At 39.3% G+C, this 21,926-nt stretch overlaps 1 protein-coding gene across 2 annotated transcripts in view; it reads right to left on the bottom strand.

The window, feature by feature from the left end:
- Positions 1–1,470: 1,470 nt before the first annotated feature.
- LOC143302249 (pre-mRNA-processing factor 19-like) overlaps positions 1,471–21,926 on the bottom strand; it is a 29,742-nt gene continuing 9,286 nt past the window's right edge. Inside the window, exons 1-16 of one of the 2 annotated variants that reach the window (XM_076616835.1) lie at positions 17,058–17,193; positions 16,006–16,155; positions 14,969–15,045; positions 14,668–14,725; positions 12,134–12,217; positions 11,008–11,081; positions 10,405–10,485; positions 9,783–9,824; positions 9,434–9,508; positions 8,840–9,025; positions 8,300–8,455; positions 7,145–7,214; positions 6,573–6,734; positions 6,033–6,133; positions 4,750–4,811; positions 1,471–4,469 (exon numbers count right to left, since the gene is read on the bottom strand). In XM_076616835.1, the coding sequence (XP_076472950.1) occupies positions 4,325–4,469; positions 4,750–4,811; positions 6,033–6,133; positions 6,573–6,734; positions 7,145–7,214; positions 8,300–8,455; positions 8,840–9,025; positions 9,434–9,508; positions 9,783–9,824; positions 10,405–10,485; positions 11,008–11,081; positions 12,134–12,217; positions 14,668–14,725; positions 14,969–15,045; positions 16,006–16,155; positions 17,058–17,076 (1,542 nt within the window). In that variant the 5' untranslated portion in view covers positions 17,077–17,193 and the 3' untranslated portion in view covers positions 1,471–4,324. Of the gene's footprint in view, positions 4,470–4,749; positions 4,812–6,032; positions 6,134–6,572; positions 6,735–7,144; positions 7,215–8,299; positions 8,456–8,839; positions 9,026–9,433; positions 9,509–9,782; positions 9,825–10,404; positions 10,486–11,007; positions 11,082–12,133; positions 12,218–14,667; positions 14,726–14,968; positions 15,046–16,005; positions 16,156–17,057; positions 17,194–21,926 lie in introns of those variants that run through there. The other variant, XM_076616834.1, reaches the window with a different exon arrangement.

The raw sequence follows: 21,926 nt of genomic DNA, 5'->3' as shown, positions 1-21,926 counted from the left end.
CAGAAAAGAAGCACAGGAAACATTACTGAAGTACTCTCCACTCACATCCAGTCTTCAGCAAACAATAAGGCCAACATGTCATCACAAGAAAAGATACTGTGTTCCATGACCTGTGTGCAACCTGGATGGAATGGTGCAGCTTACATTGAAAGTGTATGACACCTGGTTGTCTCACACCTCAGCAAAAAGGAAGGCTGGTATAATAAAAACCTGTGCACTGCTAAAAGCAGGGCCATTTCGTGGCAGAGTATACAATATCCACATTATACCTATGACCAAGGGTTCAGATCTGTTTCATGAAACTGCTCAGAATTGATTGTGTCATTCATAGATTCAACAAGTCACAGGAAGCATTAGTGTTACTGAGTATTACAGAGAAATTATACACAGATTTAAAATTAACTTGTGTATGAAATTAACAAAGAATGAGGCCAGGAGATGAAAATTAATGATTAACAAACAGTAAAGAGTGGTAACTCTCTCCATTCACAAGGTATACAACTAAATCAGTGCTGCTTAAGCTACCGATTCAGTTAGCACACAGGTAAACAAAAGGTACATTGGAACAAACCCAGACACTTCCTCAAAAAAAGGAAGCGCCGGGCCTGTCAAACCGATCATTTGACATGTGCACACAGCAGCAAAGACGGAAGAAATGTGCAAAGTTCCAATGTACCTTTTGTTTACCTGTGTGCTAGCTGAATCGGTAGCATAAGCAGCACTGACTTGAAGTTGTGTACCTTGTGAATGGAGAGAGTTACCACTCTTTATGAACTTGTGTATGATTTTAAAATTACTTGCAAAGAAATATTCACCACTCACAGTCAATGTCTATTGGTCTACAACATCCAACAGGCAGAAATTGGATTGGTGGTTATGTTTTGCAATAAGGACATCTCTTCTACCATGTCATTTTACTGCTGGAACAGTAGAGTGAAGGAGCGGTGACTTTTGCTGTCATTACCATGGTAAGATAATATATATAGAGAGAGAGAGGGAGAAGCACATACACATTCCTGTGTCAGTGCCTCTCACAAAGAGTGTCATTTTTGGATTGATGTCATGAAAATCACATTTAATTTTCTGGAATGCTTTGTCATGAATATCACCATGGACTGTATGGAACATTTCTCATCTGCTGGGGAGTGAAAATAAATGAATTGCTGTGTCAGCTCAATGATAACACACCTGTTTTCAGTTTGCGACCAGTGGTTGTCAGTGGTTTTTTGTGTATTTGTTTTTATTCCTTCATATTAACTGCAGTGCACACACACAGAGACTTTTTTCTTTTCATTTTTCACATTCAACAAGAACAATCTTAAAAAAGGTAGAACTAGAATGACCACTGTCTAAACATGTTTTTTTTTTTTCTCGTTACTTCATTTTGCTGGAGACATATTTTGATTCAACCTCCCCAAACCTTTTTGAACATGGTTCATACACTCAGTACATTCACACAAGAAAGTGAACTTTTTAAATGTTGTTGGTAACTTTATTGTTTTTGCAGTGCCATCCTATCGAGCGTAGCAAAAAACATGTCCCATGTAGCATGCACAATACAGTGGTGTGCCAGTCAGCTGGCTATCAATTTCAAAAACAATCTGAAACAAGAATGTTTAAACATGTGTAGGATTTTGTTTTACTCCAGTTTATGCAACATGAACCCCTCAGCTTGGAATTTTTTCTTTCAATCTCCTTTTCCCCCCTTGATTTGTGGGGTTCTTTTCTGGGGGTGTTTTGTTTGTAGTTTTAATTTGGCAATCAAGAACCAAAACCAATGTCAAGATGATTTCCTCTCTTGACTGAATTTGAAGATGTTTTTCCGCTAGTCCAAATGGAGTGGAGATCCATCCATCCAGCAGTTAGCGATGAATTATCCACCCCCACCCCCCGTGCACACTCTCTCCTCACTGCTCCCTTTCATAACCCACTTCCCTTCAAGACAACTGGGAAAGCAGAAACAGATGTCAAACAGAAACACATACAAGACAGCTGGGAAAGCAGAAAGAGAAAGAAGTCAAACAAAACACAGACATAATAAAAGCAGGCAGAGAAATCTGATGGGAGGCTTGGCTTCAACAACAGAGAACAGGTGGACAGGGTTGGGGAAGGGAGGGTTAAAAGCTGTGTGTATGTCACTGAAATGAAGTAAGGTGTGTGCCTGTTAAGAGATGAAGTGACAGAATCATTTCCTGTCATGATTCATCACTGAAGAATGGAGATGCTGGTCAAAGGCCATCCATCCCCCTCAACAGTAAAAATGACTGAGGCAAATGTTGAGTCTGCAAACTACAAGCCACTGATGTAATGATTGTTGCAGCATTATTTTTGGCATTCTGGTATGCCTGACCAAACCATACTTGGTCATGAAAAGTGCACAAGAAAAGTACAAAAACAGCCTGGCAAATGACAGCAAAGTCTGATGATCAAATGACTGAATATTTCTTCAAGTAATAATGTCATTGCTTCACAGCACTGACCTGGCCATACCAACTTTACCTTTTTTTCCCCCACTGATCATTATTCTTTGATTTTCTATTTTCTGCCTATTTCAAACAAACAGTGTCATTAAGTCTTACACTGCCATAGCAAACTGAAGTTCAACTCTTGGTTTAATGCTATATGATACAATGACACAGGGAACAAACCATCCTCTACATTCTAAACCACTCGAGAGCTGTGCTGCAAAATCAGTGGAAGAATGTTTCACAAATCTCTCCAAGTCTTCCTCTCACAAAACCCACCCAAGAGCTAGATCTGCTGAAAGGTCTTCCATAATGCTACCCAAAACTGCTGTTACTTGTGCAAGAGTGAACGTTCAAACAATTCTTCAAGTAAGATAAAGACTTGCTTACACACCTTTCCCAACTAGTTCATCAAGTAAAAAGTGTCAGAAGATGCAGTTTTGACTTCTGACATCAAATCCAATCCCTGTCTTGACATTACAAGGAGTGCGAGATGAAGAAGGAATAGAAAGACCTGCACAATGACACATCTACCTCAATCAAAACAGCAGAATCTGATAAGTTTTAGTTTGGATCTGGCTGACCCAGAGCAGTTTCCTCACAAACAAGAAGACCGTCACACATGAAGTTAAGATAAAAACAGGCAGCTGGTACACATATATGCCTTCTGTTCTACACTATAAATGATTCAGAGAAAAACATACCACTATTTTTAAGGAAAACATCCAGTTAAAAAAATAATTTCACAGACACTTTCAGACATTATTTATGTGGTATTTTCACCAAGTAATGCAGTTGATCTTTCGCTGGAAGTAACTCTCGATCAAAGGATTAAGTAAAATGATATTCCGAAATCTGCTGGTAGTATTTTCAGCAGGCTATCAACAAATGAAGTGATTCCACTTTAGGACTGATGTACTTTTTTGTTGTTGTTGTTCAGTCAATGGAACTGTATGGGGTGTATTAAACCAAACAGTGAAAGTGTAAAACCAAACACTGTAATCATACAGCTGACACAACACAGTGGGTCAGGAGACAAATGGCAGTGAAAGAGTTAGGGTCGTACTTCCCAGTCTAACAATCTGTACAAACATGTGCTCCTTCACAACACAAAGCAACATGATCCCAACACTCTTTTCAAGGTGTATAACAAACAAAAAAATTTTAATTGAAAAAGACACTCTCATACAAAGATGACATATATCCAATTAAAACAATGTACAAGAAAAAACACCTATATTGGTGATGTGTTCTTGTCTTCAAAGATCATGAACTTCTGTATTTGGTCTTGCCAGTGATGAAATTTTGAGTAAATTTGTAAAATATGCATGTTACCTAGCTAGCCTACCTTCTGAAGTAAAAAAGCATGGAAACAGACCAGGTAAAAAATGCAGAATTCAACCATTAAGTTTGAACAAATGGTCACAGGAAAAGATGAAGAAAAAAAATAATGGATTTTTTTTCCCCCACACTACATTTAGATATTTCAATTTTTTTTTTAATGTACATGAACACAGCACATACATTTGCACTTTCATGACACAAATCTATTCCTTTGGGACAAAATGTGAAAGAAACACCTGAAGATGTAAACAACTTCAATTAGATGACTCCTGCCAATCAAGCAGACAAAACTGCACAGGAACAATGAAAATGACAGATTTACAGGGAATTAACCAAAAGAAAACTGCCACCAACCAAGCTTCTTTAGTCACAATGTCACCAGTTTACAGTTTTGTATTTGGCCATCTTATAACAATGAAGGAACTGTTCAACGGTCATCATTGCAATCACACCCAGGCTTCATCCATATCTTACAAAGAATCGCGAACACTGTGGAAAAACATCAATCCACTGACTCAATTCAACCCAAAGAACTTAAGGGACCTGTCCATGCTGGCTGAAGCGATGAAATTGGCGTTGGTCCCAAAGCGGACCCCAGTTGCAGTGGCAGTGTGGTCGTTGAAAACAGCCAGCTCATTCCACTGTTTGCACAGGTACACCCTGCAAGAACACAACAATACCACTAACACAGGCTCTGAAAAAAACCCACACAAGCATCATCTCAGAAACACAATATTACATTTGTCTTCCACCCTGTCAAACCTCTTCATTTTCAGTTTGTCTTATAGCTGTTGCACAGCAACATACTGCATATAGCGAAAGGACTCTTCTGCACTTTCTGATATTCATATTCACAAACCAGGCCCTTAATGATTATACTTTTCACTGCTGCAAAGATGATCCTTTGATAATAAGAATGCCTGAATGTGTGTCAACTCACCTCACGTCAGACCCAGCCACAGCCAAGTACGTTCCACTCTGATCAAAGCACAGTGCTTTCACCTGGATAAAAAGCAAAAACAGCAATAAGTCATGTCATATTTGGTACTTGCAGCTGGAAAAGCGTAAGATGATAGGAACACATGTACAGATTGCCCAAGACAAGAAAGTGACTTCATCCCCTGCAGTCTGTAACAATCAACTCCATCTTCTTTAAATCAGCCAACTCTAACCAAAGTGAAAAGGTACCATGAAATAATATGGCTTGGTTAGGAAGAAAACTAAGTCTCATCAAAATGAATATTAAAAACTAAAAGTATTAAACCTTCTGAAATGAAACCTTTGAGTAATTCAATTCTGTTGCAAAGTCAACCTTTTTTTTTTTTTTTTTTTTACTGTCACTTCAATCTCATATTAACCACATAACAGGACTGTTTGTTTTATGAACTGATGGTTTGTTTTATGAATTCATGGTTCAAAATGAAAACCTCAAAGCACATAACATGGGAAGTACAATGGGGTGCACCTTGTTAATTTTCAGTTTTTTGTCTAAGAAACATCTTGACAGTATGGACACATGTCTTCAATCCATTGGCATGCTTTTTCTTTCTTTAAAAAAAAAAAAAATCATCCACATCCAAAACCGGTCATTCAGCGTTCTGATACCCTCTTTATATTTCTATTCACACATACACTCTCAGAGATTCATGTGGCCCTCATTCTCTCCCCAACACCTGTCACAACTCCACTCTCCCAAACACCTGTTACAACTCCACTCTCCCCCCACACATGACCCAACTCACCTCATACTTCTCTCCCCAACACCTGTCACAACTCCACTCTCCCCAACACCTGTTACAACTCCACTCTTCCCCCACACATGACCCAACTCACCTCATACTTCTCTCCCCAACACCTGTCACAACTCCACTCTCCCCAACACCTGTTACAACTCCACTCTTCCCCCACACATGACCCAACTCACCTCATACTTCTCTCCCCAACACCTGTCACAACTCCACTCTCCCCAACACCTGTTACAACTCCACTCTCCCCCCACACATGACCCAACTCACCTCATACTTCTCTCCCCAACACCTGTCAACTCCACTCTCCCAAACACCTGTTACAACTCCACTCTCCCCCAACACCTGTCACAACTCACCTCATACTTCTCTCCCCAACACCTGTCACAACTCCACTCTCCCAAACACCTGTCACAACTCCACTCTCCCCCAACACCTGTCACAACTCCACTCTCCCCACACACATGACCCAACTCACCTCATACTTCTCTCCCAGCTGCAGTGTTTTAAAGTTCTTCAGTTTCCTCAAATCCCACAGCTTCACAACAGAGTCTTCGGCAGATGTGGCCAAGTAGTAACCTGTAGTACACATACACCATGCCTCTCAAAATAACATGTTATGAACACATTATCTGAGGACATGATATATGCTGATGTTTGGGTATGCAAACAAGTCTATGTGCAAAAAAAATACACATTTACAGAAAAACCTATTCATCTATAGAACACATTGTATACAGTCAAAATGTTAATTTACAAATTAAAACTTTCATTCACCTATATATAAACAATTTAAAAACTTACACAGTCTCCATAAGAATGTGTGAAATAAATCCACCAATTACTATCTCACATGTCAACTGTAAACAACTCTTCTTTCATTACATCATTCAACTCTTCTTTCATCAAATCCTCTGTTCAGACTAACTTATTGAAGATGTTGGAAGTAATCTGCACACTGCCAAACAGTGGTAAAAGGAAAGCAGACACTGTGCTTCCATTGGTTTCTTCCACTGACCATTTTCAGAGAAGGAGATGGAGGTGACTGGCCCCTGGTGGCCCTGAAAGTTGGCCACGTTGGCCCGTTCCTTCAGGTCCCAGATCTTGATGACAGAGTCCTCAGTGCCCGTGGCAAAGATCAAGCCATCAGGGTGAAACTGGGCGCATGTCAGTGCCGGAACTGTCCCACACACACCACAGTGCACTCAGTCCAACATTCACATTCAAAATGTGTCAAAAAGATACTAATTCGGGAAAATAAAAAAAATGATGTTTATCAAATTCTTAAATGGCAAACGCATCAAGAGATGAATCAAAAAAGCATGTAAAAATGAAGCTTAAAACAAAGGCCTGAGAAACTATAAAAATAAAGGAAAGTGATTTCTGAAACTAAGCCTTTAAAGTCAGTATAACAGATTACGGAATGGCACCAGAATACTGTACTGACCTCCTGGTGGCCACCAAGCTATAAAAATAAATGGAAGTTAATTTCTGAAGGCAAGCCTTTAATCAGAGTCAGCTACAAATGTAATAGATTTCAGGAAAGGCACCAGAATAAAGTAGTGATCTGATGGTGGACCCTGCACTGACCTGACTGTCCAGTCTTGTCACAAACCTTGGTCAGCACCCGTCCTGTGCGTATGTCAGAGAAGGCCCAGTGCTGAAAGCAGTGACCTCACTGTGTTACAGCACACCATGCTACACACACCACTTGGTTCTTCACTCCACTGGTACAGAACATTGCTTCACCTGCTTCATTTGCTGCTGGGTTCTTGTTACAGTTGTTTCTTTTTTTTTTTTCTTTTTTTTTTTAAATTATAGCTTTCTGTTCATGCTACTGCTTCTATCTGGAAATAAAAAACTGAAAACATCTAGTGCTGTGTGTTGCTCACAATGCTGACACTAACAACAGCTGTTCCAACAAACTGGATGTGTTAAAAGACCAAGTAAAAAAATAAAATAAAAAAAAGGGGGGGGGGGGGGTGAGGGGGGATATCCGAGTTACTTGTCATGGACCGCCCAGTACAAGACATCATTAAAAATAGGTATAATGAAATAAGATTTATGTTATGGTCTCTGTCACCTCTCCAATCTTCCATCATTATGATCAAAATAAATTTCTCAAGCAAATGAACTTCTATGCACTACTGCTACTATCACCATAAATTTTTCTTTCATTAGTATGAATGTAAAATTCTTTAAATCAAGATTTTTTCACTGTCAATATTACCACTATAAATTTCTCTAAATCAATTTACTTTTATTTCAAATTCATTCTACCACTATAAATCTGTCTAAGTAAATTGACTTTTATTTCCAATTATATCTACCCCTATAAATTTGTCTAGGTAAATTCACCTTTATTTCCAATTATTTCTACCGCGATAAATTTCTCTAGGTAAATTCACCTTTATTTCCAATTATATCTACCACTATAAATTTGTCTTGGTAAATTCACCTTTATTTCCAATTATTTCTACCGCCATATATTTGTCTAGGTAAATTCACCTTTATTTCCAATTATTTCTACCACTGCAAATTTGTCTTGGTAAATTCACCTTTATTTCCAATTATTTCTACCACTACAAATTTGTCTTGGTAAATTCACCTATATTTCCAATTATTTCTACAGCCATATAATTTCTCTTAATAAATTCACTTTCATTTACAATCATTTCTACCGCAATAAACATCTCCATGTAACCCCAGACAAAGCAGGAGACAAAGCCACAGTGGTTGACTGACCATGTCTGTGGAGCAGCTGAGCAGATAGTCCCCAGTGGCATGCAGACTGATGCCAGTGACCGGAGCTTCATGGGCACGGATCATCTGACCACACTGGGCGCTGGCCACACCCCACACCCGGATTGACGAATCAGGGGAAGACGTGATCACCAGTTCCTGAACACAACAGTCTTTTAAAAAGAAAAAAATGTGACAAAAAATCAAATCAACAAACTTCAGTACAGGGTGATCTCCAAATGACTGTTTTGTTAACATGTATTGGAAGCTGGCAAATGGTTTAGCTTATGATATGAAAATGTGAAAATGCTGAAACCAAGGCATAGGTGAGAATGAAGAGCTGATGTTAGAAGTATGAAAGCAAGACAGCAGCTGAAGTGTAAATATGGATGAAAGAGCTTGAGTTCTGGGAAGAGCTGGTGACACACAAAAAAAGAAAACAAAAAACACACAACTAAAAAATAAACCAAATACATTATCAGAAAGCAAAACATATGCCAAAAGAAAACGAGCACTAAATTCTCAATCCTACATCTTCCTCACCTCCTCTGGGTGATAGATGACCCCAGTGACCTTCTTCGTGTGACCTTTCAGAATGGCCATAACCTGCTCCGTGTCCTTGTTGAAGACAACAGCATTCTTGTCATTGCCACCGGTGACAACTCGGGAAGTGTCACGCAGACAGACGTCCAGAGCAAGAATGCCTGGCACACTGGCACTGTGCACACCCTGGTAGAAGTCAAGTACAGTGCTTGCATTCACATCACATTTGTCTTGCAAAAACTCAAAACTTTCTTTTTCTTTTCTTTTACCACTTTTTTTCTTTAAATGTCTTCTCATGTGTGTGTTTTCAGATGGAAATCTCTGACTTTCTCCAAACTTTAAAAGGAGTTCATAAGAGGATTAACTTCCTATCTACATTTGGCTAATTATATTTTAGTTAAACATAAAATGAACTTTGACAGACTAGGGTTATATAATAAGAAAATGGAAGAAAATGGGACCATTTATTACACCAAGCCAGCATATCAGTTACAAACATTCTTTCTTACTGAGAAAACCACAATAATTAGTAAAGGTGTTTACAGTCCATTTGATACAACCGATCCGAGGTTTAAACTATTTAATGCGTCTTACTGTGTGTGAAGCCAGCTGTCTGAATGATCGGATGTCTTCACTGTTTGCAAGGCCTTCTGGGACTGTTTTTCCTCTCTGAAAGAAAGGGAAAACAATGAAAACGGAACATGTATTACAAAAGCAAACATAATCATATATTAAGTTTACTAAACACAAATATACACGAGATATACCCAGAGTCTACCTTTAGCATGTACTTCCAACTCATGACAACTGCAAGAAGCCAGACAGATTCACCACTATTCTTTTACATAAATTTCGTTAACATGCAACAAAGAATGTCAATTTATCAACAGAGTGGAGATAAAAACAAACCAATAGAAATATAAAATATTCCAAAACCCTTTACCTTTTTACGTTCAGCAGTAAGCAGGGTTGCTTTGTCTTGCAACTGCAAAACAGAAAGAAAGTGAAACAACACACAACAAAAACAGAAAATGGATGCCTAAACGCTCAGGGAAAAAGATGGGAGGGGGAGAGGCAGTCTTAATCCTTATGAAAGAAAATGACCCGAAGAAAAATAAAGAATTTAACCTGCAAACACAAACCAACAATTTTCAATTATTCACAAAGCAAAGTAAAAGATATATTTTTCTGCAATGAAAGGGACTTTCTTTAAATCAGACACAAGGCTGCTACCTTTCCCACACAGCTCCAGATGGGATTCTTGGTAAACTTTGCACTATATACATAGCACCAACCCATATGCTTTAAAAGATTTGATAAAAACAAAAGCACACAGCTGTAAACAAACAAAATGCACTCATAAAGTCAGCCAAAATATACTGAACAATGGACATTAGTGGACATGGCATAGGTCATGTGTCGATGACCTTCTTCAATTCAGTATGCTTGGTTTATATTCTTTTCCTTTGTTTCATTTAATGTATATCAGTCTTTTTTTTTCATCTCTCACAATCACAATGATGGGGAAATTGTATCTATGACAATCACTTAGAGGTCTGCCTTACCTTCTGAATGACTTCATCACTCATGCCGGCCTCCTCGATCGGTTGCTGGGCAGCCTCTGGCCCTGCTTCTGCTGCATATGCCTGGACATACACCCTCTACACATACTTACTGCATCACATGCACTGCTGCTAAACACTTAACAGTGGACACACACTCTCTACACATACTGTATCAACATGCACTGCTGCTACAAACTGTAAAACTGGTATGTACTGAGAATATCCTAGAATGATTAACAGTAAGTACATTTGACAACTGTGCTTCCAAAAATGATTCAATAATACCTTTAGCTACTTAATTGGAAGCAATCATTCAGATAAATGGTTTACAAACATTCAGTTATGTTACACACATCAAACTGTACAGTCTATATGTATAGCTTGCTTATTAATGAAACCCATGCACGCACGCGCACACACACACACACACACACACACCTACACAACAAACGCGTGCTCATCCACACACCACACTCACCCATACAACACCCACACACTCTCTCACCCACACAACACACACACACTCACCCACACGTCCCAATGCACAAACAAGCGTACATCCACACACAAGCACCACAACACCAAACACACAAAATCACTCACAGGCTGAGGGGCAGGAGCAGCATAAGCACCTGGAGCGGCAGTGATGCCAGCTTGAGGCTTGAGGGTGGCCAAAGCTGTACAAAGACACCACCATCATCAACACTTTAACACAACAAATAACAAACAGCAATCATCAAGACTTATCATTACGATTAACACAACTGGAATCAAACTGCAGTCATGAAGACAGTACTCATCATATTTGACAGTGACAGAGAAAAAACAGCAATAATGAAAACAATAAAATTACAATTCTGCAACACTACTGGTAACAGCAACATGAAGAAAATAATCATAACAATTACCACTACTGGTAACAAACAGTAATCATGAAGACAGTAATAATTTTGATCAACGCTATGAAACAACACTGGAAACAAAACACCAACATACAGAAGCAACCACTGCAGGAATACTTCTCAAATTAACTGATTTTCAACAGGGATCATCATTATTATAATCTATGCTCCAAATTAGATTACACAACAAAGTGATGCCAAATTCATGAAATATTCAAAATCTGTAAAACATCATAAAACTAATGTAAAATATAGAACTTAACAAATAATGAGGCCAGGAGATGAAATGATTAACAAATAGTAAAGAGTGGTAACTCTCTCCATTCACAAGGTACACAACTTCAAGTCAGTGCTGCTTACGCTACCGATTCAGCTAGCACACAGGTAAATAAAAGGTACACTGGAACAAACACAGACACTTCCTTCAGCTAGCACACAGGTAAGTAAAAGGTACATTAGAACAAACCCAGACACTTCCTTCCACTTGGAAGTGTCTGGGTTTGTTCCAATGTACCTTTTATTTACCTGTGTGCTAGCTGAATCGGTAGCGTAAGCAGCACTGACTTGAAGCTGTGTACCTTATGAATGGAGAGAGTTACCACTCTTTACTATTTGTTAATGTAAAATATAGCATCTTAAGATTATCATTTTGAAAACTGTCTCAGTATGCCAATGTAAAGAGACATTTTAAAACTAATATACCGAAAACTGTTTTCTGTCTCATAAAAGCCATCCAACTGAGGTAAAGAGGCTGTCTGTGAGTTCAGTTACACCAGTGACACACACACAAGTGACCAATGTACAATGCACCACAGCTGCTCCTGTACCTTCTCGAGCAGCTGTCACTTCCTTGGTCAGTCGAGCAATGACACGACAGGCAGCGTCATGCTGATACAGAGCATGGGACAGTTCTGCACACAATAAAACAAATACAATGAAACATCCTCTGTATTTCTGGGAATGTTAATCAGGAACAGATATCAAGACAGAACTGCACAACATCGAGATATTCATAACACAAGGGGGGCTCAATAAGGAGCTGAATAGAGAAAAAACTACAGGAACACTATTGTCATACTTTGCATCATTCAATAGAGCAGTGGTGTCAAAGCTATAAAGCTAGATATCACTCCATTCATAGACCTGTTTTGATGGGGATGGAAAAACGTGAGGTCACTATGAAGGCCCTAGTACAAGAAATGCAAGCCGGCCTTTCAGTAATTCACAGCATGATTTACATGTCATGATTTATTTTGACTTCTGCCAAGGAAAACCATTCATTAACAGCTCTTTTGCTTTGTTGCAATGCTTTTGCGAACAACATCCATGCAGAACAGTTTTCAAATATTCACTGAATTCAAGTTTGGGCGATCAACGCTCAAATATGACTGTTGCAGTCGTCCAGTAACCATCGTTACTCCAGAAAAATTACCCTTACCAAGATGAAACAGCAAATACAATGAACATTTGATGGGGAAGTATCAATGTCATTCTCCATAATCATCTTTGTGTTGGAAACCATTGTGCCCATTGGGTCCCAAATAACTTGAACGATGAACAAAATAAAGCAAGGGTTGTTTGGTGCACACTGGAGAAAGATTAGATTGCGTTTGGGACTTGTATAAATTGGAGACAAGATGTGAGTTTTTCAGTATGGTCCTGAAATAATAAAGCAACAATCAGCAGTCTGGATCTTCTCAGGTGAGAATCCATTTGTAATATTTAAAAGATCCAAAACAGCAAACATGGTGACACGTTTCTTTACCAAATCTGGCTATATAGCCACAATACCACTTCAGGATTGAGAGACAATGAACACCCTCAAACAGGAATATCGACCACTGTCTTTCTAAAATAGTGCAGACAGTGTCCCCACACTGGAACCCTGGGTCACCAACTGCATCAGGACAATGCCAATGCACACACTGTAGCAACAACAACTTTTGACTTTCTGGCAGAAAATAGTGTACAGTGGTCACATATCTGCCATATTTCCCTGAGCTGACCTCCTGTGACTGGCTTTGTTCCCTTTGGTAGTGCAATAACAGACAGGAAGGCAGATCTAGAGCACAAAAAATGCTCAAGCTTTCTTAAGGGCGATCTTTTGGGTTACCAACGCAATCTGGTGCTATGAACATGAGGTTTGGAAGAGTCAAAATATATGTGAAAGCTGAAGGAAGATTTGTCGAAATGCTGGAATTTGTGCCCAAACGTCTGTATACTTCTAGAGCCTCCTTTGTTGGCCACATACACAAAATATACACAAAGCATTCTCCCCATACTAAGCAAACAGAAATCTCATGAACTTTTATGAAACTGGCAACTGATATAGTGTAAATTCATAACTCAGAGCTGTAGCACAGCAGTGCTCCTTGGCCTGAAGAGGCACTTCTGTGCGACTGTGTAGACCTTTGTAGAGTCACGTCTTCCTTGAGACTGATGGTCGACCTGCAATGTAGTACACCTGGGAAGAAAACATAGACTGTCCTACAATACTTTTATCCAGTATCTTTCTTGGGTACAACTGATTTTTTTAGTCAACTCCTGTCTTCTTTAACTGATACACCTTCCCCAACTTACACCAAGATCAGCTACATACCTGTTTACTCATTCATAACTTGAAATGAGGAAACTACATGTAACTTTTCACTATTTCTGCAACTCGGCTCACAGCCGAGCTTCCAAGAAAAGTCAAACTGGACATAAACTTACAAATTAGGTTTCTTTCAACTTAAGAAAGTGTGCATGCAATGTGAGCATAAACTCTTTTTTTCTAATTTCATAGTGGGATATAAATTGTTTTTAAAATTTCTGTTTCAATTTTGATTTCTCAAGGAGGCGGCACTGCATTTGGACAAATCCATATACACTACACCACATCTGCTAGGATGATGCCTGACCAGCAGCATGATCCAACGCACTAAGTCAGGCCTTGAGTGCATGACATATATTTGTGTAGATTTCTTCTATGAAATTTTGCCATAGGACAACCCTTTTGTTGCCATAGGTTCATTTTCAGTGCACCACATATGAGCTGCACAAGAGACCTTGGTTTATTGTCTCATCAAATGCACTCAGTTTGATTTTCTAGTCAAACTTGGGTGAAAGGCCAGAACAGGAATTGAACCTAGACACTCACAGACACTGTACTGGCAGATAAGGATCTTCACCATTCTGCCACCTTCCTCCTATGTTTCTAAGAATGACTATTATACAAACATTACAGTCCAGTTTCAATTATGGTAGAACACCATCTATGTAACTTGCTACAAGCAAAAAAATTGTCCTCATTACCAACATGACAGGCAATAATTCAATGTTAACCAACACGCTCATCAAGATCAGCAAAACATAAACCCACCTTGACGAGCTGTCTGAAGCTGCTGGCGAAGAGTGAAGGTGTGAAGCATCACTGCATCCTGCAATGATAAGTATCCTGTGAATCATCCATGTCACTGAGACACACTTTGAAAGGCATATAGATAATCACAAGACAGTAGGAGGAACAGAAGAAATTGAGAGAGTACTCAAGGGCAGGTGGGTGTGTATTATGCCAATGAGTGAAATTGTAATTTGTAAACATGTGTCACGTGTCAGATGTATGTGTGCCCAAGTGTGTGCAAATAAGTAGAAACATAAACATTCCAGTTTATGGACCTTACCCACTCATCTTGTAAAGATTTCAAGATTGCTGGAATGCTTGTAGCTGATGGTGGTCTTGGTTTAACCAATGGGGAAGCTGTGTAACAGAAAATCAAATATCATTATCATATTATCTAATATGAATGTACAAAGTAAAAATTAACTTTTAAAATAATAAATATAATAATATCTTTTTTTAATGAAGCCACAATGTAATTTCTCATATGAGATATTAAAGTACACCTCACTTCAAGTTCAACTAGTTCAAGTCACTTGACTTTCTGAAAGTCCAAAATCAAATTTGTCAGAACATCAGAACATATTACTTATGATTTTAATCTTATATAGTTATAAAGAAACAAAGAACTAGGAAGAAATAATGAATTCTTTTTTTTTAAATAAACAATATATATATATATATATATAATCAATACACATAAATCTAATCTTATATTTGTTATAAAGAAAGAAAGAACTAAGAAGACTTTGTGAGAAGACAAATAAGAATAATAAAAAAAATATACATAATCAATACACATAAATTTTTGAAACTCCAGTTTTCCTTCAATAGATTCTAGTTTAATACAGAGATTCTTCAGAAAGCTGATATGAAGTGTACATTATAAAGCTGGCCAATGATAAGTGATTACTCTTATCATGCACTCTGGCAAGTCTGAGACCAGTATTACATGTCATTGTACTGACTGTTGGTAACTTTATCATTAATCCTTCAACTTAAGTTGAATACATGTACAACAAATGAGCACAGCTTAGGGATGCATAGTCAATGTTGGTAAATGGTGCTGCTGTGCACTGTTTCAAACAAGATAACCATGGAAAAACCAGATATGCTTCCAACTCCAAGTTCTTGCAAATATGAGAAAAGAACTATTTCAACTAGATGTACAAAGTCTGTTCAACTCATCCATCATTCAGCTATAACTCTATCAATTCCATCTCAAAGGCCATAGCTGATTAAAATCATAGCAGTCAATTTGTGAATTTGTGGTAAGATTACTGAACTGTTCTAAAAATGTGATGTAATGAAGTCTCTTACTTTTGATGTCAATGAGCATGTCCAACTGAAGCTTCTCTCCATTCAGTGGATCTGTGCCATTTTCACTGATGTACTTCTCAATCAAGCGTTTTTCAAATACATGCCCTGACACAGGCGATAACACCGGGTGCTCAGGAACCTCATTGCTAACTGAAAACAGAAAATTCAACAATATTGTTCACTCTCCAAAATTCATGTAAAACTATCAGGCAAATACTGTGGCGTGTGTTTGCAAATGACTGCTACTCTGAGAGAGAGAGAGAGAGAGAGAGAGAGAGGCAGACAGAGACAGAGAGCCAGAGAGAGACTCAGAGAGAGAGAGAGAGAGAATACCCGGTCAACAGTGTTATACAAGAATATATTTGTACACGTTATACAAGAATATATTTGTACATTCTCTGTAATATCACATGTTCTTTTCGTTGTGGATGTTATTATTCTTAATACTTTAGGCTAGTAATAGGGTATAATAATACTAATAATTTAAATTAGTACTAAATCAAATGCACGACATCTTGACATTGGAACAGTTGTCACTACCAGATTTTAAACAAATATTCATACAAAGGAAGAATTTGAGGTCGCTCTCCTGGTTTTGTACAATCACCAACTGACTATCACAAAGTGATTCTGACTGTGTGCGGCTGACAGTGCTAGCATGTGCCGTTACTTTTTAGCAGTCTTCAGTTTAGTGGTTCAAGAACCAATGACAAATTTCAAGAAATATAGGTAAATGCATGAAGTTCTTAATAATGCCAAACCGAGATGTCAACAACGTACAATACTCTGTTATGGGTCTGATGTTTACTAGTGGAATCATACTGTAATGAAGTTCAATAGTCGTGTCTTCGGCATTTAGTTTGCCAAAACGACAAAAGCACGACCACCGGCATCGTATTCATCTGATCAAATTTCGCGTGCAGTTAACAAAAAATAAGGGATCGAAACTAATCTAACCAGTAACAGATTACTGATATATACATTGAATGCATAATTAAGCACTGTTATGAACATAAAAGAAATAATGAAAGACAATTTTGAAATCCACGCACTTGCACAGCAGAGCGCCATGTTGAATTTGATCACGTGATCTCCACTGACTTGCCGGTCAGAGCAAAAAGAAGGAAGAAATTCGAAACGAAGAGCGGGAGAGCGGTTGTAATGTGCACCACACACGTAATTTATGATCTGTGAAAGCGACACACAATGAATAATGATAATACTGATAATAACAGGTACAATAAAAGCAAAAATCATTTGCTTGTTCACAGTTGAAAACATTCCCAATGTTGTTAAAATCCTCTTCCAACTCCCTTCTCTTTTATCTTTTTTTTTTGTTTTGTTTTTTTTTGCAGGGGAGGGGGGGTTATAAAAAAAATTCCTTTTTTTTTCTGTTGATTTCTGTCATTTGATATATACTATGTTATAGGTTAATGCATTTTGGTAAAGTCGTTTTCCAATGATATCAAAGTTGTTTCCTTTAGTTGTTTAACAACGTTTGTTTTCCTCCGCTCATAGGCATCAGAAATAGGCCTAGTGTCTGTGCTCCACTTGTTCCGGTACGTGTCTGATTTGTTACACACTGGTTGTAAGCATCGCTTGAAACAATAATGATGGTGATGATGATTTTTCAACTGATATGGCGCTCAGTAAATCTTGTGCAAATGAAAGCGGTTTCACACTATAGCCGTCTACACTCCAGTCAGTGCCGCGTGCCTAAATCTGCCAGATTCAGCGGGATGAAAGATCAAAGCAAAGGTTTCCCCTGTGTTAGTGCTCATTTGCCCGACAATGGTTATCATAATCATTGGTTGTCAGTTATTCCTGTTTATTTATATATTTCGTTGATTTTGTTTCCTTCCAGTAATTAGCAGTCTCGGAATTGTGAAGTAACCGTGACTAAATCTTTCTCCTGCAGTGACTCGGACTGGAGAAACTCAATGAACTGGAGAACACAACTGACTGATCTGCAAATGGTGTCTCATGGGTCTTATCATGTATAATAGGTGCATCAGTTATTAGTAGTAGTAGTACTATTAGTATTATTAGTATTATTATTATCATCATCAATATCATCAGTTAAAGAAAAATATTTTGTAGAATGTTCGACTGATAAATAGCTAGATTCAACTGCGCACACTTAGTGTACTATTGAAAACTGCTTTGCCTTGAATGTATAAAAAACAAAACAAAACAAAAAAAATAAAAACACCTGAAACTTAAAAAGATAATAAAAAATCTTGATTGGCCTTAGTTAAACCAGTAACACATTGTAGTGTTAGCATTTTAGCATTCACTGATCATTACCCCCACATTCTCACGTCAACTTTATTGGTTATCGATCCAGTGCAGAATTCAGTACAAAACCGGCATTTCCCATCTTATTCATCTACTGTCATTTACACATGCACCCCTTCCCGTTCTCTCAGGTCTTCTGGAGAGAAGCTCCTTCGGGTCCCCTAAACCTCTTCAAAGACATTAATTTTGGCCAAAGAGTCTTTCAGCATCAAGTACCTTGTGACTGGAATTCTATTCCCCTGGATCTCCGTCACTTACCAACGCTGTCCTGTTTCAAAACAAATTGAAAAGCTCTCCTGCTCAAGCTGGCCTTAGGATGTGACGAAGCACAGACAGATATGAACACACACACACACACACACACACACACACACCGTGACAACACACACTATTATGAAAAATGCTGCTCGTATAAGTTTGTCCAGTAAATGTCTCTAAATAATGATGGTCTACTTCCTGGTTTCTGAAGTTATGTCTTTTTCTCGTTCATCAGATGGACACCCCTGTCTCCGCGATGAAGGCATCCGTATGCTGCAGGTCCTCCATAGAGCCGTCGGTAGAGCTTCCGGGTCACTGAAGATGGGTCGGGCCAGCAGGTATACCCGCTCTTCAAGAGTACTTCATAGAGGTAGCAGGACTGCAGCAGATGTTCTATTATCTGGCTGTCAGTCCCACAGGGGCCGGCACAGTGCTGAGAGACCAATAAGTTATTCAATTGATTCCCTGGTTCCGAGTCAACCGGACACATTGTCCAGCCACGGTATTGCGCAGTTTTGATGCCTTGGTACTGCAGCATGTCACTTTTTGTTGTTGTTGTTTTTGTTGTTGTTGTTGTGTGTGTGTGTGTGTGTGTGTGTGTGTGTGTGTGTGTGTTTTGTTGTTGTTGTTGTTTTGTTTTTGATTAAAAAAAAATGATAAAAAATGAAATGGGGAATTGAGATGCGAGTGCCCAATGATAAGGTAGGGTAAATAGGGACAAGAAGCCCAGTCGGGGTCAAACGCCCACCCCCAAAATATCGGAGATCATAGTATACAGAAAGCCATTGACACTTTCCACTTGATAGCAGGGAAAACACACCACAACATGGATGCCATTCAGAAGTCAGCTATGTTTTCCACATGCATCTGATTGTTTTCAACTTGATTTTTGTAAGACCCATACTGACAGTGAAATTTCGATGCCAGTGTCTGTTCTTCATTTAAAGCAAACTTCGATAATACTGTTCTGTAAAAGAATTGTGTCAGCTGTTGAATTACAGCATTGGAACAGATTTATCTCGTTTTTTCCTTGAAATTTTATAATCTAAGTGTTTTCAAAACGGGACCAAGCGCCTACCAGTAGGCCTTTCGTCCCTTCACTGGCGTTTTGCCCCCTGTGATTGGAAAAGATGGTGAAGTCTTTCTTTGTGCTTCTCTCTGACTTCTTCAAGTGTTTTTCGTGATTGTTTAAAGCAGCACTACTGTACTTGTGCATTCATGTACACACACACACACACACACACACACACACACACACACACACACACACCAGTCTTTACAGGCCATAAGACGCATTTGAACAAAGGGATGGACGACAACAACAACATGGTGTTCAATGTTTTTAATATTCAACTGCACACTATACATATATGTGCTTTTAAAAAGTTAGTATTGCCAGAGGTAACCTTGCAGTTGTGACTTTCTGTCTTAAGTTACCTCTGGTCTGTCACCCCTTTCTGTCTTAAGTTACCTCTGGTCTGTCACCCCTTTCTGTCTTACCTCTGGTTTGTCACCCCTTTCTGTCTTAAAATACCTCTGGTCTGTCACCCCTTTCTGTCTTACCTCTGGTCTGTCACCCCTTTCTGTCTTAAGTTACCTCTGGTCTGTCACCCCTTTCTGACTTAAGTTACCTCTGGTCTGTCACCCCTTTCTGTCTTAAGTTACCTCTGGTCTGTCACCCCTTTCTGTCTTAAGTTACTTCTGGTCTGTCACCCCTTTCTGTCTTACCTCTGGTCTGTCACCCCTTTCTGACTTAAGTTACCTCTGGTCTGTCACCCCTTTCTGTCTTAAAATACCTCTGGTCTGTCACCCCTTTCTGTCTCCAGTTACCTCCGGTCTGTCACCCCTTTCTGTCTTACCTCTGGTCTGTCACCCCTTTCTGACTTAAGTTACTTCTGGTCTGTCACCCCTTTCTGTCTTACCTCTGGTCTGTCACCCCTTTCTGACTTAAGTTACCTCTGGTCTGTCACCCCTTTCTGACTTAAGTTACCTCTGGTCTGTCACCCCTTTCTGTCTCCAGTTACCTCCGGTCTGTCACCCCTTTCTGTCTTACCTCTGGTCTGTCACCCCTTTCTGACTTAAGTTACCTCTGGTCTGTCACCCCTTTCTGTCTCCAGTTACCTCTGGTCTGTCACCCCTTTCTGTCTCCAGTTACCTCTGGTCTGTCACCCCTTTCTGTCTTACCTCTGGTCTGTCACCCCTTTCTGTCTCCAGTTACCTCTGGTCTGTCACCCCTTTCTGTCTCCAGTTACCTCTGGTCTGTCACCCCTTTCTGTCTTAAAATATCTCTGGTCTGTCACCCCTTTCTGACTTAACTTACCTCTGGTCTGTCACCCCTTTCTGTCTTAAGTTACCTCTGGTTTGTCACCCCTTTCTGTCTTACCTCTGGTCTGTCACCCCTTTCTGTCTTAAAATACCTCTGGTCTGTCACCCCTTTCTGTCTTAAGTTACTTCTGGTCTGTCACCCCTTTCTGTCTTACCTCTGGTCTGTCACCCCTTTCTGTCTTAAGTTACCTCTGGTCTGTCACCCCTTTCTGTCTTAAGTTACCTCTGGTCTGTCACCCCTTTCTGTCTTACCTCTGGTCTGTCACCCCTTTCTGTCTTACCTCCGGTCTGTCACCCCTTTCTGTCTTACCTCTGGTCTGTCACCCCTTTCTGTCGTAAGTTACCTCTGGTCTGTCACCCCTTTCTGTCTTACCTCTGGTCTGTCACCCCTTTCTGTCGTAAGTTACCTCTGGTCTGTCACCCCTTTCTGTCTTACCTCTGGTCTGTCACCCCTTTCTGTCTTACCTCTGGTCTGTCACCACCTTTTGGTCTGATCAGTCTTTTCTCCTCCTACTGAAAGGTCTCATCACTTCTAATGGAGCTTTTCCAACTCGTGTCTCATAGATCTTTTCCTTGTTATATGGATCATCTTCTACTTCGGTCACTCAACTGAGAATCTGTGTTTAACCTGGTATAAAGCCTTTATCCCACCCCCAACCAACTGCTTGGGTGCATTTTCCCCACTTTGGTAAATCCTTCCACACACACGTGATCAGTCATTCATTTCTGGTTGTAGTTTATCTTTTATGCGCTGAAATAAGCGATACCACATTGAGGCTGATGTCTTTTTCTTCTGGTGTGAAAAATCTTTTTGTCACTCCAATCTTCATCTTTGTGGTTTGTGTTTTCCGCGTGTTCCACGCATCCTTTCCCCCATCTGTCTGACAAATCTTTCCCTCTCTGGTCTGAAATGTTTCTTCGTTTCTCACAGATTCTGACATCTTATCTCCTCTGGTATATTGAGGCCTTTTTGTGTTGTAAAATCTTTCAGGTTTGAGGTGGCATCCCTACCCCTTATACCCTCCTTTACTACCTCCAGT

Source organism: Babylonia areolata, chromosome 29, assembly GCF_041734735.1.
Source record: "Babylonia areolata isolate BAREFJ2019XMU chromosome 29, ASM4173473v1, whole genome shotgun sequence".
In the NCBI taxonomy this organism is placed as follows: Eukaryota; Metazoa; Mollusca; class Gastropoda; order Neogastropoda; family Buccinidae; genus Babylonia; species Babylonia areolata.
Note: the sequence above shows the minus strand (reverse complement) of the source record. Positions and strands in the feature narration are given on the sequence as shown.